Source organism: Macaca fascicularis, chromosome 19 (assembly GCF_037993035.2).
Source record: "Macaca fascicularis isolate 582-1 chromosome 19, T2T-MFA8v1.1".
Lineage (NCBI taxonomy): Eukaryota > Metazoa > Chordata > Mammalia > Primates > Cercopithecidae > Macaca > Macaca fascicularis.
The window spans coordinates 24,237,834-24,256,294 of NC_088393.1; the positions used below are offsets into that span (position 1 = coordinate 24,237,834).

At 36.6% G+C, this 18,461-nt stretch overlaps 1 protein-coding gene across 1 annotated transcript in view; it reads right to left on the reverse strand.

The window, feature by feature from the left end:
- Window positions 1-6,043: 6,043 nt before the first annotated feature.
- Window positions 6,044-18,461, reverse strand: part of LOC102117820 (uncharacterized) — a 36,430-nt gene continuing 24,012 nt past the window's right edge. The window contains 1 exon segment of the mRNA XM_074025081.1: window positions 6,044-18,460. Coding sequence (XP_073881182.1) covers window positions 18,322-18,460 — 139 coding nt within the window. The 3' untranslated portion in view covers window positions 6,044-18,321.

Below are 18,461 nucleotides of genomic sequence, written 5' to 3' on the forward strand. Positions count from 1 at the left end.
CAACTTCATGCAATGGTAGTACAGCATATGTTACAATATGGTCTCGTTATTGCACAAGAAAAAGTCCAGCTGATGGTTCTGTGGCTCTATATAGGAAGTCTTATTTTATCTACTACGCTCAGGCCACAACTTACGAAAATAATTCTTCCACAGCACTTAACCCTTAATACATGACAGCGAGTCCTACGAACGATTAGTTGGATACGTCCCTATTTAGGTATTCCTGCAAATTACTTGACTAATCTTTTTGACACCCTGAAAGGTGACTCTGCTTTAAATTCACTGCAAGACCTCTCTTGGCTAGCACAGGCAAAGCTTATGGCTGTGGAGCAAGTCTTGGCCCAATGGTGCATATTGGGTTTAGATCCTGACAGACAGAAAAAAATCAAAATCTTTTGATTTTTTAATACCCCTCAAAGCCCTACAGGAATGCTTGGGCAAGTTGGAACAAATGTTTCTCCTTTGGAGTGGCTTTATCTGTCTTGTAACCCCCTCAAAACACCTAAAAAAGACCACAGATTTAATAGCTTCTCATAAAGGGATGCCAACATTGCATCCAATTGTCAGGATATGACCCTGCTACTCTTTTCTTACTTTTAAGCAAGGGACAGTTTCATACTCTCTTAGCCTGTGATCTTGATTGACAAGTTGCAATGACCAACTTTATTGGTAATATCAGTTTCTATTTACCAGCCTCTAAGCTCCTGAACTTTTTACAAACTGTGCCTGTTAAATTTGCATCTATTGTTGTCTCTGAGCCCTTGCTTCACGCCACTACTGTCTTTACAGATGGTTCAAGAAAAATGGGAAAGTCAGCTATAGTGTGGCAAGATGCCATGCAAAATTGGCAGCACAAAATCCAGGAACACTTCAAAACTACACAACAGGCTGAGTTAGGTGCCCTAATATTGGTCTTACAAACTTTTCCTTACCAAGACATGAACATAATTAGTGATTCTGCTTATGCAGTGTATAGTATTACTCATTTAGATCTCGCACATTTAAAAGGCATTACTAAAGAACCCCTACTAACCCTGTTTCTCACAACACATGAGCTCCTTTGTCCCCATTGTCACCTTTTTATATCACACATATTCGCTCTCATTCTGGGCTACCTGGTCCCTTGTCAGAAGGGAACACTCAAGCTGATGCTCTGGTACAAACACAGATGAGGTTTGGAGACTCTCCTGCATTTTTGTAAGCTCAAGCTGATCATTCCTTCTTTCATCAGAATGCTCACAGTCTTTTTTTTTTTTTTTTTGAGATGGAGTTTCACTCTTGTTGCCCAGGCTGAACTGCAGTGGTACGATCTCAGCTCACTGCAACCTCCACCTCCCAGGTTCAAGCGATTCCCCTGTGTCAGCCTCTCGAGTAGCTGCGATTACAGGCTCATGCCATCATGCCCAGCTAATTTTTGTATTTTTAATAGAGACGGGGTTTCATTATATTGGTCAGGCTGGTCTCGAACTCCTGACTTCAGGTGATCCACCCACCTTAGCTTCCCAAAGTGTTGGGATTACAGGTGTGAGCCGCTGTGCCCAGCCTGCTCACAGTCTTAAACAACAGTTTCATTTAATGCTCGATCAAGCTTGCATGATTATTAAAACTTGTCCTGATTGCCAACAGCATTCTCTGTCCCTTTTATCACTGGGACTTGGTGCCAGCCCGTGAGGTCTGGTACCTAATGCTACCTGGCAAACTGTTATTACTCAGCATCCACCTTTTGGACGCTTTAAATTTCTCCATGTTACTGTGGACACTTATACGGGCCTGATATACGTGACTCCATAGACTGGAGAAGAAACTAAAGATGAATTGCTTATCTTTTTGAATCTATTATGACCTTAGGCCCTCCACAGACTATTAAAACTGATAATGGTCCTTGCTATCTTAGCACTAGTTTTTATATGCATTGCAACTTTGGCACGTACAACACAAAACTGGTATTTCTTATAACTCGACCTGTCAGGCCATTGTTGAACAAGCTCATCAAACCCTTAAAGTATATCTTAATAAATGAAAAAGGGAATATGGGAGCTCTCTCCTTGAGAACAGATAGCAAAAATCTTACTCTCAATTTTTTGAATATTGGACAAGATGGCCAGATGGTTATTGATTGTAGGATGAAACTGGTTGAAGTCACAAAACGAAAGATGTTAATTTGAGACGTTTGTACAGGGAATTGGGAGGGACTTTATGAGGCATTGCAATGGAGTTGAGGTGCGGTTTGTGTTTCATGAAATACAGGACTAGAATGGATCCCCATAAAATGAGTGAAGCCATATTATGAGTTAGAGACCACTGAAGAAAGCCCCTCCTGATAATGAAGGACCTGTCGTTGGAGAATCGACCAAAACTGACAGTGATGATTTGGAAGGCACCTGACATTACCTGGGGACAGCACCTGACATTACCCAGATAGGGACCAACAGGGAACTATCTGGCTTGCATCCATGGGAACCCCTGCAACTGCAGAGAACCAATTTCTTATGTATCTGGCGGTAATTGGGGAAGCTTCTGAGAAAGTAAGACAGACATGGATGTTGGGGTGGCTGGTAATTCTTGTTCTTTGCCAGGTGGGCTTAGCTCAAGAACATCTTTATTGGAGTCATGTTCTGAATCCCTTGGTTTTCAATGTTATTACGTGGTGGGATGCTGACCCGCCTTTGTCATCTAATAATACTTCTTGGATGGGAGGTCGATGGATGCCCCTTACTCCCTCACTGAAAATTTGGGATGGATTAAACTTAATGACTCCTTGTCTTTATTGTCTAGCAATCCTCCCCTTTGTTTCTCTACATTGGCACATAAGTGTATTACTCACACTCCTCAGGAGTATCTTTACTATCAGCTCAAAAGGGATGTTAAGCCCACAAACTTGACTTTTATTTCTGCCATTACCAGTAATCTTACTGAGGTTTCTAATGAAATTATACAAATGCCTGATCTTCCTATATGCCATCCGAGAAAAGACTGGCGATATAAGTTTGAGGGTGTCCAGTGGTCCCCATGCAGACAACCTGTGCCGCGTCAAGGACCTGTTTGATAGTGGCACCTTACTTGATTGGGGACCCCTTGGAGATCCCATGTCTGCACATCAGACTATTGGATTTGGGAGTCCAGCCAATAGTTCCATCACCTGGTCAGAGTGTGGGCTTTCAGGACGAATATTACAATCGAAAGGGGAACAAGTTTTAGGCCCTGTGCATATCCAAATTTGGAAACTAGGTCTTCCCTTTTTTGAATGGGTTCTTTCATAATAAAAGTGATTACATTTATAGTGGTGACAACTACACCCTCTCCTTGCACAATAATGTTACTGATACAGTCCTGATTTGTGCTATGCACCCCTACATACTTTTGTTTGGGCAGGGTATTCCTAACATAGAACAGAATCAATCCTTTTATAGTATTTCTGTTTCTTCCAGTAGTTGATATGCTACATGCTTGTCTCATCAAAACGTTACACAATTAAATATAAACGATGCCATGATTTTCTTTTTTTTTTCTTGAGACAGAGTCTCGCTCTGCCACATGGGCTGGGGTGCAGTGGCATGATCTCAGCTTACTGCAACCTCTGCCTCCTGGGTTCAAGCAATTCTCCTGTTTCAGCCTCCCAAGAAGCTGGGATTACAGGCATGCACCACCACGCCCAACTAGTTTTTGTATTTCTAGTAAAGACAGGGATTCACCATGTTGGTCATTCTGGTCTCAAACTCCTTACTTCGTGATCTGCCTGCCTTGGCCTCCCAAAGTGCTGGGATTACAAGCGTGAGCCACCATGCCCGGCCCTATGTCATTATTTTAAAATGGTGGTCAGGATTGTGGCTCCCTGTATATCCAACCCAGAACTGGAAAGGGGATTCTATTTTGCAGTTATTTAGAAAAGCATTGTCTCATATTAAAAAAAAAAAAAATGCCTGGCCTCTCTAATTGCCTTTTTAGTTTCAGCTATTATTATACTAACAACTGCTGCTACTGCAGCTGTCTCTTTGATGGAATCTATTCATACAGCCTCAGTGGTGAACCACATGGTATACAATGTAACCCATGAATTTTAAGAACAAGTAAATACTGATAAAAATATTTAATCTCACCTAGTGGCCCTTGAAGCTGTCATTGAATGGCTAGGGGATCCACAGCAGGCATTCATTACCCGTCAAAATTTACATTGTGATTAGCAATATAATTCAATCAGTGTCACACTTATGCCATATAATAGCTCCCAATATACCTGGGAGAGTGAAGGCACACCTACATGGGGCTTACCACCACCACCTGTCTTCTTAAGTTTCTACTCTTTAGTGTAAGTTAAATAAACAGCCTAAGTGATGGTCTCAGCAATTACAAACAAATACCCTTCAGTTATTACAAGAAGACTTTCAGTTGTTGAACCCAAATACTTGTTTGTCTGGGCTAAACATACGCATTGGGGTGGTGGTCGCTATGTTTATTCTTTTGTGTATCTTTTAGGCATCTGCAAATGGCTTTGTGTGGCCACTCAACCCAACTACGACCAGGGAAGAAAGATAGAAGTTTACTTTACATTGGATAATCAGCACATTCTAAGAATTAAAGAAGGGGGAAATGTGTGGAGTGTACAACAATACATTCAAGCTTATCTACAAGGCATTTGAGGTCAAGGCATGGAAAAATACTCAGGCACTGTGTGTATGTTTGTGCATGAGACTAATTCCTTGACCCTGAAAATAGGACAAGGAACAGAATGTGTGATAAGGAGTGCTAAACACAGCCTCCTAAGAATGTGGTTTGAGTGCTTTTAGATGTAATAAGGCCATATGTGCCTCATGACCCGACCCCAAATAGCCACATGGTGGATGTTTCTTGTTTGTCTAAACTGTAATTCAACTAGCCTTCTCAATAAGTACTTGGCAGATGAATCTTAAAGCAGCACTCTCTTGGAGGAGCTGCTCCCCTCCCTGTTCAGCTGTAATTGTCTGAATACTTATTTCTTGGCATTCACTGCAGAGCAAGCTGCAGCATGGCTGCCGGCATTTATTCATGCAAGCTTCCAGCTTGCTTATCTATGTCTGCAGCTCAATTTTACAGGCTGCTCTTTGTTAAAAATATATATATAATAATAATTTGTGGACTTCTTTTTATTGAAAAGAAAACTTTATCAAGGACTGTTTTGCTCTATCTGCCTAAATAATTTCTTTTCAACTCCTGTAACAATAATAGTTAATGTCATAGCAAACATTTGTAAAGTATTTTTATGTATGAATAAGCAAGATAGCAAACTCTTAGTAGTGGCTGTTTTTAATTTATTTATATAAATGTGTTGGGTACAAGTGTAATTTAGTTCCATGCATAGATTGCAGAGTGATAAAATCAGGACTTTTAGGGTATCCATCACTCAAATAATGTACATTATAACTCTTAAGTAATTTGTCATCATACACCCCCTACTACCTTCTCACCCTTCTACATCAGGAGTACGTGGCCCTCAATGAACAACACAACATAGATAAATTGTTTTCTGAGACTTACATTTAAAAATCAACCTAAGAGAAAAGATGATTCCTAAGCCAATACAATGTTGGTTATATATATATACACACACATATATATACACACACACATATATATATATGCTTATAATCAAGAAACTTATACAGTCTTTCCTATGCACAAACCCAAAAGTAAAGCCAAATGGCTCCATGCAATAAACATCATGGTAATAACGTAAAAAAAAAAACTTTCTCCAATGAATGTAAATTCAGAAAGAAAATGAAGGAACTGTTCCTCTAGATGTATGGAAATCAACATAAAGATGCACAAAGACATAGGAAACACAGAAAAGCAAGGTGTATGATACTTTCAAAGAAACACAATAATTCTCCAGTATTTCAGCCTTTTTTTTTTTTTTTTTTGAGATGGAGTCTCACTCTGTTGCCCAGGCTGGAGTGTAGTGGTGTAATCTCTGCTCACTGCAACCTCTGCCTCCTGGGTTCAAGAAATCCTCCTGCCTCAGTCTCCTGAGTAGCCAGGATTAAAGGCACCTGCCACCACGCCCAGCTAATTTTTATATTTTTAGTAGCAACGGGGTTTCAACATGTTGGCCAGAGTGGTCTTGAACTCCTGACCTCAGCTGATCTACCTACCTCGGCCTCCCAAAGTGCTGAGATTACAGGTGTGAGCCACTGTGCCCGGCCCAAATTTTCAGACCTTTAAAGAGGTTTTTATTTTTTTGCAGTACAAGATATAATAGAGTGAAAACAGAGCTTCCATAAAATGGGAGGGGACCCAAAGGGGGTTGCCATTGCCTGCTTGAATGCCTGGGTTTATATCCCGATCATTATCCCTCCCGCTGTGCTCTCAGGTGATAGATGATTGGCTATTTCTTTACCTCAGTTTTTGCCTAATTAGCATTTTAGTGAGCTCTCTTTACTACCTGATTGGTCGGGTGTGAGCTAAGTTGCAAGTCCCGTCTTTAAAGGTGGATGTGGCCACTTTCCCAGCTAGGCTTAGGGATTCTTAGTCAGCCTAGGAAATCCAGCTAGTCCTGTCTCTCAGTCCCCTCTCTCAACAGGAAAACCCAAGTGCTGTTGGGGAGGTTGGCTGATGACCGCTCTAACTGCTTCCTGCTGAATTGGGGCATAGTAGGGGTTGTGCAGTTGAGATTTCCTTGGGACGGGTGCCTTCGATGTCATTAACATCGGAGCATGGGCTAGCAGGCCAGTCCAGGGGTCCATGGTAGATCTTAGTCATGGACCGTATCTGGGGCTCCATTTGAAGAATGATTTGTAGCTTTACAGCTTTGATTCTGGAAAAGACAAATTTAACAAGGATGTTAAAGATACAGAGATTGAAATGTATGGCCTGCAGTGCAGGGGATTATTTCTTGGCACACTTTGCAGGCCCTGACTATCTGCTTGATAGTTTTGAAAAGGCCTGGTCCAGTAAATAATAAGTTGGCCATCTGATGGGTGCTATCAATGCCTAAGTGAAAGGTTTGGTGAAGGGTTTTAAGTAATTTCCATTGATTAGCTGTAGGCAAAATTATTTTTCCTTCTTTGGTGGCTAACAATCCTGAGGGAAGGAAACTATGTCCTCGTGAGATTCCCCATTCTATTTCTTCTGCTGACTACTGGGGCTTGGTTTCCCAGAGGGGATTACCCCATACTAGGGGTCCTTCTATAAGCATTTCTAATGGAGGGTCCTGCCTTGCGGCTCTTTTTGCTTCAATATCCGCTTGGCGGTTCCCTTCTATTTCCCTTTCCTTTTTGATGACCCCAGCAGTGTAAGACTGCCACCAAAGAGGTTTTTAAAAAAAATCTACTCAGACAAAAATAAGGAGAAAAGAATAAAAAAGAATAAACAAAGACTGTGAGATGTTTGCGACTATATAAAGTGACTAAACTTAAAAATTATCATTATTTCTGAGGAATAAAACACATCAAAAAGTTTAGAACAACTATTTAAGAAAATAATTGATGAAAACTTCCCAACTTTACCAATAGAATTAGACATACATATACAGGACGCTCAGCAATCACCAGCAAAATACATTGCAAAACAGACTTCATCATGGCACATGATGAATATCTAAAGTAAAAGTGAAAGAAGTAATTATGAAATAAAGAAAACCACATCAGACAAAAAGCAGACTTCTCAGCAGAAACTTTACTGATCAGGAGAGAATGGGATGGCACTTTTAGAGTGTTGCAAGAAAAGTGCCAGCCAAAAATTTACATCAAGCTAGATTAACCTTCACAAACGAAGAATATAAAGTCTTATCCTGACAGACAAATGCTAGGGAAACCAATTACCACTAGACTGGGCCTATAAAAGATGTTCAAGGGATTTCTAGTATAAAAATAAAGTTTAATATTCACCATCATTAAAACATATAAAAGTATAAAACTAACAGGTCTTATAAAACAAAAGAGAAAAGAAATAAATCAAATTACAACATGACAGAACTTTATTAAACCACAAAGGTAGATAAAAAGAAAAAAAACACACAAAAAAATTAACATTATGACAGTAACAAAACCTTACATATTAATATTAACCTTGAATATAAATCAATGAAATCCTTCATTGAAATGTACAGATTTATAAAATGAATAAGAAAAAATGATCCAACTATATGTTGCCTATAAGAATCTCACCTTACTTGTAAGACACATGTAGATTAAAAGTAAAGGGTGGAAAATAGTAATACAAATTAGAAACCAAAAGCAAACTGCAATATCTATACTTACATCAAGTAACACAGACTTTAAATAAAAAGCAGTAACAAAAAGGATAAAGAAGGTCATCATCCAATAATAAAGAAATCATTTCAGCAAAAGGATATAACAATTCTAAATATCTATGCACCCAACATCAAAGCACCCAGATTTTAAAAGAAATATTATTAAACCTATAGAAAGAGATAGACAGTAATATAATAATAGTGGAAAAATTTAACATTCTACTCACAGCGCTAGAGAGACCATTGAGATAGAAAAGTTGGCAAATCAACAAAGTATCCCCAGAACAAAATTATATCAACTACCTAGACCACAGAATAAAACTATAAATCAATATCAATAGAAATTTCAGAAACTATAAATTTACAAAGAATTTAAACAACATACTCATAAACAGTCACTGTGTAAATGAAGTAATTAACATGGACGGCCAGGGGTGGTAACTCACACCTGTAATCACAGCACTTTGGGAGGCTGAGGCAGGTGGATCACCTGAGGTCAGGAGCTTGAGACTAGCCTGGGCAACATGGCAAACCCCATCTCTACAAAAAATACAAAAAAATAGCTAGATGTGGTGGTGCGCACCGATGGTCCTAGCTACTCGGGAGGCTAAGATAAAAAGATCGCTTGAGCCTGGAAGGCAGAGGTTGCAGTGAGCCAAGATTGTGCCACTACACTCCAGCCTGGGTGACAGAGTAAAACCCATCTCAAAAAGAAAATTAAGATGAAAATTAAAAGTTTGTGGGAAAAAAAGATGAAAATAGAAACACAATATAATAAAATGTGAGATACAGTAAATATAGTACTAAGAGGGCAGTTTATAGCCTAAATGCCTGCACCAAAAAAGTAGAAAGCTTACATATTAAGGACCTGGCATCACACTTCAAGGAACTAGAATATTAATAACAAAACAAATTCCAAGTTAGAAGAAGAAAAACATAACAAAACTCAGAACAGAACCAAATGAAATACAGACCAAAACAATAAAAACGATCAACAGAATAAAGAGTTGGTTTTTCAAAAAGACAAAATTGATAAATTGCTAGCTAGATTCATCACAAACAGAAGACGGATCTAAATAAACAAAATCAGAAATGAAAGAATAGACATTACAATGGATACAACAGTAATACAAAAGATCACTAGAAATGATTATAAACAACTAGACAGTCACAAACCTGAAAACTTAGAATAAATAAATTTATGGAAACATACGACCTCCCAAGATAGAGCCAGAAAGAAATAGAGTACCTGAACAAACCATTAATGAATAGCATGATTGAGTCAGTAATTAAAAATGTCTTGACAAAGAAAAGCTTAGGACTAGAAAAATGCACAGCCAAATTCTAACAAATGTACAAAGAGTAATAATCCTCTTGAAACTCTTCCCAAAAATTGAGGATAATGAAATTCTTCCTAAGTCACTCTGAGGTCAGTATCACCCTGATACCAACATTAAGCAAGAACACAACAAAGAAAACTATTATTGTAATATTATTTATTATGTTATTATTAAAAATAGACAAATGGGACTTTAAAAAGTTTTGGCACAGCAAAAAAAAAATCAACAGGCTAAACAGGCAACCTACAGAATAAACGAACATATTTGCAAACTATGTGCCAAAATGAAAGTAATATTCAGATTTTACAAGTAACTTGAACAACTCAAAAATATCATAATAAAGAATCCCATTGAAAAATGGGTAAATAACATTACTAAGCATTTTTCAATAAAGACATGCAAATAGCCAACACATGACAAAAATGCTCAATCTCAACTATAAATAGAGCTAGCATTTGATTTAAAAGTCTCATCACTGGGTATCTATTCAAAGAAAAATAGTTTATTATAAGAAAATGATACCTATACTTGAATATTTATTGCATGCTCACAATAGCAAACCATATATACAAGAAAAGCTTAATATTCAAACTATACAGGAAATTCAAAGCAAAGAGAAGTATAATAACAATAAAAATCCAACTGAAAAATGGTCAAAAGACTCAAAAAATATTTTGCCAGCAAATATATACACATGACCAATAGGTATATAAAATAAGTGATTAATATCACCTACCAACAGGCAATTGCAAATGAAAACAATGATGACCTATCACTTGAACTGTGTTAGGATTGCTAATATCAAAAACAGAAAATAGAGAAATAAGTAACATCTGTCATTGTTGTTCCTGAGATTTCTGAAACAAATCTTAATATCACCACTGCTCTCACACATTTCAGACATGATGGGAAAACTTAAGACATAACCTAACATGCAGTTCCTCAAAAATACTCAGAGATATTTTTATATTCCCCCAAAGCAATGGAAGAGCAGGTATACCACGCAGTACGTTATAAGCCATAAAGAGGAGTTTAGTTCTCACGGTACCCTCAAAGGAAAATCACTAAATAGGAAGTAGAGTCCTTAGAAAGAATTTAAGGATATGGGACAAAAATGTTCCTACTTGAGAGCTAGAGAAAAAAAAATGGCTTTTTAGGAAATCTTTGCACTGAAGCAGAGCATCCCATACCACATTTTAAGGTCTGGCATTCTTTTTGACCTTTGAACCTCTTATCTGTGTTATCTGCTTCATTCATGCTTACCTACCTGAGTTTTAGACTACTGTCTCATGTCTCTTCACATTCTAGGGCTCTTTTATTTGCTCAAGGCAGGAGATCAGATCAGAGTTAGAGACAGTAAGGCCCGTTTTGTTAGAAAAAAGTAACATGACTTGCTAGGATTCTCCAGTTACCAACCTAGTACCATGTTCAGTAGAGAAAATATTATGAAAGATTCTAGATATTTAATTCCAAAATACTGTTTTATGATAGAACCTTTAGAATATTTAGAACATATTTTACATTTCTGGGTCTGTAGCTCTGCTATCCAATACTACTGAATTTAAAATTGGTCCTGGATATTAGATTTTAATATTTGGGCAACAATATTTATTGCCATTGAATTTCTAGAGATGGGAGTGAAACCCCATCTCTACTAAATATACAAAAATTAGCTGGGCGTGGTGGTGCACATTTATAGTCCTAGCTACTCAGAAGGCTGAGGCAGGAGAATCACTTGAACCTGGGAGGCGGAGGTGGCAGTGAGCCGAGATCAAGCCACCGCGCTTCACCCTGGGCGACAGAGTGAGAATCCATTCCCCTCCCCAACCAAAAAAAAACACCGAACTATCCAGGCAACAAAAAGCATGATGAATGTAATTGTACCTCACATTTCAATACTAACACTAAATGGAAATGCTCCACTTAAAAGACAGAACTGCAGAATGGATAAGAACTCACCTGCTGTCTTCAGGAAACTCACTTAACACAAGGACTCAAATAACATATAGGGATGGACAAAGACATTTCATGCAAATGGACACCAAAAGCAAGCAGGGATAGCTATTCTTATATCAGACAAAACAAATTTTAAAGCAACAGTGGTTAAAAAAGACGAAGAGGGACACTATATAATCGTAAGTGGCCTGATCCAACAGGGAAACATCACAATCCTAAACATATACGCACCTAACACTAGAGCTCCAAAATTTATAAAACAATTACTAATAGACCTAATAAATGAGATAGACAGCAACACCATAAGAGTGAGGGACTTCAATACTCCCACTGACAGCACTAGACAGGTCATTAAGACAGAAAGTAAACAAAGAAACAAAGGATTTAACTCTACCCTGGAACACATGAAGTTAACAGATATATACAAAACATTTAATCCAACAACTGAAGAACACACATTCTATTCAACAGCGCATGGAAGTTTTTCCAAGATAGATCATATGATAGGCCTTAAAACGAGCCTCAGTAAATTTAAGAAAATTGAAATTACATCAAGCACTCTCTCAGAGCACAGTGGAATAAAACTGGAAATCAATTCCCAAAGGAACTTTCAAAACCGTGCAAATACATGGAAATTAACCTGCTCCTGAATGAGCATTGGGTCAAAAACAAAATCAACATGGAACATAAAAATTTTTCAAACTGAATGACAATAATGACACAACCGATCAAAACCTCTGGGATACAGCTAAGGTGGTAAGAGGAAAGTTCATATCCCCAAATGACTACATCAAAAAGTCTGAAACAGAACAAACAGACAATCTAAGGTCGCATCTCAAGGAACAAGAACAAACCAAACCCAGCAGAAAAAACAAAATAACCATGATCAGAACAGAACTAATTGAAACTGAAAGAAAAAAATAAAAAAGGTAAATGAAACAAAGAGCTGCTCCTTAGAAAAGATAAATAAAATTGATAGGCCACTAGCAAGATTAACCAAGAAAAGAAGAGAGAAAATCCACATAACCTCACTGAGAAATGAAACAGGAGATATTATAACTGACACCACTGAAAGGCAAAGAATTATTCAAGGTTACTATGAACACCTTTACACACATAAACTAGAAAACCTAGAAGAAATGGATAAATTGCTGGAAAAATACAACCCTCCTAGCTTAAATGAGGAAGAATTAGATACCCTGAACAGACCAATAACAAAGAGTGAGATTAAAATGGTAATTTAAAAATCACCGAGAAAAAAAGTCCAGGACTAGACAGATTCACAGAATTCTACCAGATATTCAAAGAATTGGTACCAATCGTTTTGACACTGTTCCACAAGATAGGGAAAGAAGGAACCCTCCCTAATTCATTCTGTAAAGCCAGCATCACCCTAATACCAAAACCAGGAAAAGACAAAACCAGAAAGGAAAACTACAGATTAATATCCTTGATAAACATTGATGCTAAAATTCTTAACAAAATACTAGCTAACCAAATCCAACAACATGTCAAAAAGATAATCCACCATAATCAAGTTTGTTGCATACCAGGGATGCAGGGATGGTTTGACACACACAAGTCAACAAATGTGATACACCACATAAATAGAATTCAAAACGAATTCACATGACTATTTCAATAGATGCAGAGAAAGCATTTGACAAAAGCCAGCATCCCTTTATGATTAAAACTCTCAGCAAAGTTGGCATACAGGCGACACAACTTAATGTAATAAAATCTATCTATGACAAACCCACAGTCAAAATAATAGTGAATGGGGAAAAGGTGAAAGCATTCCCTCTGAGAACAGAAAAAAGAAAGGATGCCCACTCTCAACACTCCTCTTCAACACAGTTCTGGAGTCCTATCCAGAGGAATAAGACAAGAAATAAACAGCATCCAAATCAGTAAACAGGAAGTCAAACTGTACCTGTTTGCTGATGATGAAATCATTTACCTTGAAAACCCTGAGGACTCCTCCAGAAAGCTCCTCAAACTGATAAAAGAATTCAGCAGTTTCTGGATACAAGACTAATGTAAAAAAATCAGTAGCTCTTTTATTCACCAACAGCAAGCAAATGGAGAAATAATCAAGAACTCAACCTCTTTTACAATAGCTGAACAAAAATAAAATACTTAGGAATATACCTAATGAAGGAGTCGAAAGAACTCTACAAGGAAAACTACAAAACACTGCTGAAAGATATCATAGATGACACAAACAAATAGAAACACAGCCCATGCTCATGGATGGGTAGAATCAAATTTGTGAAAATGACCATACTGCCAAAAGCAATCTACAAACTCAACAGAATCCTCATCAAAATACCGCCATCATTCTTCACAGAGTTAGAAAAAACAATTCTAAAATTCATATAGAGCCCACATAGCCAAAGCAAGACTAAGCAAAAAGAACAAATCTGGAGGCACCACACTACCTGATTTCAAACTATAAGGCTGTAGTCACCAAAACAGCATGGTACTGGTATAAAAATAGGCACATAGACCAAAGGAAGAGAGAACCCAGAAATAAACCCAAATGCGTACAGCCAACTGATCTTCAACAAAGCAAACAAAAACATAATGTGGGGAAAGGACACCCTTTTCAACAAATGGTGTTGGGATAATTGGCCAGTCACATGTAGGAGAATGAAACTGGATACTCATTTCTCACCTTATACCAAAAATCAACTCAAGATGAATTAAGGACTTAAACCTAAGACCTGAAACTATAAAAATTTGCAAGATAACATTGGAAAAACCCTTCTAGGCATTAGCTAGGCAAAAATTTCATGACCAAAAACCCAAAAGCAAATGCAGTAAAAACAAAGACAAATAGCTGGGACCTAATTAAACTAAAGAGATTTTGCATGGCAAATGAAACAGTCAGCAGAGTAAACAGAGAACTCACAGAGTGGGAGAAAATCTTCACAATCTATACATCTGCCAAAAGACTAATATCCAGAATCTACAGTGAACTCAAACAAATCAGTCAGAAAAGAAAATCCCATCAAAAAGTGGGCCAAAGACATGAATAGACAATTCTCAAAAGAAGATATAAAAATGGCTAACAAACATTTAAAAAGTTCAACATCACTAATGATAAGGGAAATGCAAATCAAAACCACAATGCCATACCACCTTATTCCTGCAAGAATGGCTATAATCAAAATATCAAAAAACTGTAGATGTTGGCTTGGATGCAGAGATCAGGGAACACTTCTACACTGCTAGTGGAAAGGTAAACTAGTACAGCTGCTACGGAAAAAAGTGTGGAGATTCCTTAAAGAACTAAAAGTAGAACTACCATTTAATTCAGCAATCCCACCACTGGGTAACTACCCACAGGAAAAGAAGTCATTATTTGAAACATAGACCAATGGAACAGAGAACCCAGAAATAAACCCAAATACTGACTACTTGAAAAAGATACTTGAACATCCATATTTCTAGCAGCACAATTCACAATTTCAGACTCGTGGAACCAACCAAAATGCCCATCAATCAATGAGTGGATAAAGAAACTATGACATGTACATATATGTTGGAATACTACTCAGCCACAAAAAGAAATTAACAGCATTTGCAATGACCTGGATGATATTGGAGATTATTATCCTAAGTGAATTAACTGAGGAATGGAAAATCAAACATATATTCTTGCTGATATGTGGGAGGTAAGCTATGAGGATGCAAAGGCATAAGAATGATAAAATAGACTTTGAAGACTTGGGGGGAAGAGTAGGAAGGGAGAGGGATAAAAGACAACATATATGGTGCAGTGTATACTGCTCAGGTGATGGGTCCATCAGGGTCTCACAAATCACCACTAAAGAACTTACTCATCTAACCAAATACCACCTGTACCCCAATAAATAATGGCACAATGAAATTAAAAAAATTATTATTATACTTACAGACCAGCTCACATAATGAATATTCCATAAACTATTACACAGGCTGGGCACGGTGGCTCACACCTGTAATCCCAGCATTTTGGGAGGCCGAGGTGCGTGGATCACCTGAGGTCAGAAGTTCGAGACCAGCCTGACCAACACAGTGAAACCCTGCCTCTACCAAAAATACAAAAATCAGCTGGGCGTATTGGCGGGCACCTGTAATCCCAGCTACCTGGGAGGCTGAGGCAGGGGAACTGCTTGAACCCGAAAGGCAGAGGTTGCAATGAGCCAAGATCACACCATTGCACTCCAGTCTGGGCAACAGAGCAAGACTTCATCTCAAAAAAAAAAAAGAAGAAAGAAAAAGAAAAAGAAAAAAACTACTAAACAAACAAAAAAAAAATTATGGGTCTAACATGAGTAACAGTCAAATTAAAACAGGTATTTTGCATGGGGAGACTCTGAAGCATAAACCAAAAAGTTATACCGTAATAAATTTAATACAAAGCAGAGAGCATAGACTTACTTTCAGTAATTTTGAGAATTTTTGTTTTCTCTCTAGTAAATTAGACACCTTCTTAAAATGATTTATTTTGTTCCAATATTACTTTTTTTTGGCTAAAAATAGTTTCAAACATACACTAACACAAACACACTACATAATTTATTTACACCTAAGATTTATCTTTAGACTAATAGATCTGTATATTTAATTCCATGTAAATCAATACTAAGAGTTCATATATGCTTGCAGCCAGAGGCCACATGTTAAAATAAAAATATATTAAAATTTTAAAAAATATTTATTCAGGACACAGAAATGTATGGATTTTACTTGGGTTTGTATATAATTTTCATTATGACCATAAAAATGACCCTGTAGTCAATAACAACTTAATTGTACATTTAAAAATAACTAAAACTGAAGAACTGAATTGCTTGTAATACAAAGAATAAATGCTAGAGGTAATGGATATGTCATTTCCTCTGATGTGATTATTACATATCACATGCCTGTATCAAAATATGCCATATATGGCATAAACATATACACATATTACATATCCACAAAAATTAAGAAAAATAAATTTGAATGTAAAAATAAGAATAAAATTTAACCTATAGGAACAATATTTTTTAACTTATTGGCAATTTAAAGCCACTGGCAAAAAGATTACTAGAGATCTCAGTCCATTATCTTACCAAATAGTGTATTGTTACCATCTTTTACCTACACCACTGAATAAGGTGGAATAGGTTAAAGTTAGTGGCATAATGCTTCAATGAATTCATGATAGTATTTAACATGTTAAAAATGCTGAATTAAAAAGTTCACACATAATTTATAATTTTAAAATATAATGTATATTATTCCATCAAAGTACAATATTACTAACTTAATGTTAACTAAATAAGAAAGCTTTTCTTTCATAATGATGCAGAAAAATATTACTCTGAACACCTACCTCATGCATAACTCAATATTATGTTAACCCAAAGAGCCTCTTTACTTAAATTTTCATCATGTATCTTACATTTTAAGGTCCTTACCTTTCCATAGAAAAGGTCACAAATAATACCTACCTAATAAAAAAGAATCTCTCATATCTTTTATGCAGCAACAATTAGTCACGTTTTCACATGTGAATACACTAGGAATGGTGAAACAGCATGAAGTAATTTAAGAGTTTAACTCCATTATTATTCGCTTTTAAAAAATTCTGTATTTTCAAAAAAAAAGTATACTTTGAATGTAATTATAATTCTCCAAAAAAATTCTACTTCTTTTAAAGTTATACACAATTAATGCTTACACAAACTTTAGTTTGTATTATTTCCTACACTCAGCACTCTGATTTAGTGTAATGTCTAAAGTTTGAGTGCCCTAGATATTTCTACCGTGAATTATTCCCTGATATTTACATAGACTTAATTTTGGATTGAACATCTTTCATATTTAATGCATCTGCAAAAATATATTTTAGTATGAACTCTTTGGTGTTTTATAATTTGTAGTTTTTGAAAAAATGTTTTTCCAAATTCAGCATATTTGTAGGGTTTTCTTCAATATAAACTCCCTGATACTGAACAAAATTTTAATAACTCCCTCAGGGTTTTCCTGTAGTACAAAATGTGTACAATAAGCTCTGTGATACAAGTAAAGGTATTACAACCCTCTTCATATTTGTAATGCTTTTTCAAAATAAATACTCTTCTGCACTTTAAAGACATACGTTCTTATCTTTTGATGGTAATTAGACTTTTAATGCTTTTATTTAGTATGAACTCTTTGATTTTGAGTAAGATGTGAGCAGGTATTAATGGTTTTTTTACTTTGTCTATATTTGTACATTTGTTTTCAAATATAAACGCTTTCTGGTGCAATAAGCTGTAAGCATTGGTTAGAAGCTTGGCCACATTGTTCACAGTGGTAGTTTTTTCCAGTATGAATTATCTTACCCACAATCAATTGTTGACAATCATTTAAAGTCTTTGTCACATTCTTCACATTTCTAGGATTTGTCAGGAGCATGATTTTCTTTGTTTAGAAAAGTTTGAGGTGCTGTCAAAAGCATTGGCACATCTTTCAGATCTGCAGTTTGTCTTCAGTATGAATAATCTTATATCTGTTAAGAATTGAGGACTTTTTTAGGCTTTCCATATTATTCACACTTGTAAGATTTCTCTCCAATATGAGTTATCTTATCTGTAGTGAGATGTAAGGACTGGTTAAAGGCTTTGCCAATTTTTTCCCATTTGTAGGGTTGCTGTCCAGCATGAATTTTTTTATGTTTAGTTAGGGCTGAGGACTAGAAAAACACTTTGCCACATTCTTCACATTTGTAGGGTTTTACTCCAGTATGAAATTATCTTATGTTTAATAAAGGTTGAAGACAGGTTAAAAGATTTCCCATATTTCTTCAGATTTGCAGGGTTTCTCTCCAGTTTGAATTCTCTTATGGTTACTCAGGATTGAAGACTGCTTAAAGGCTTTGCCACATTTTTCACATTTTTAAGGTTTCTCTTCAGTATGAATTA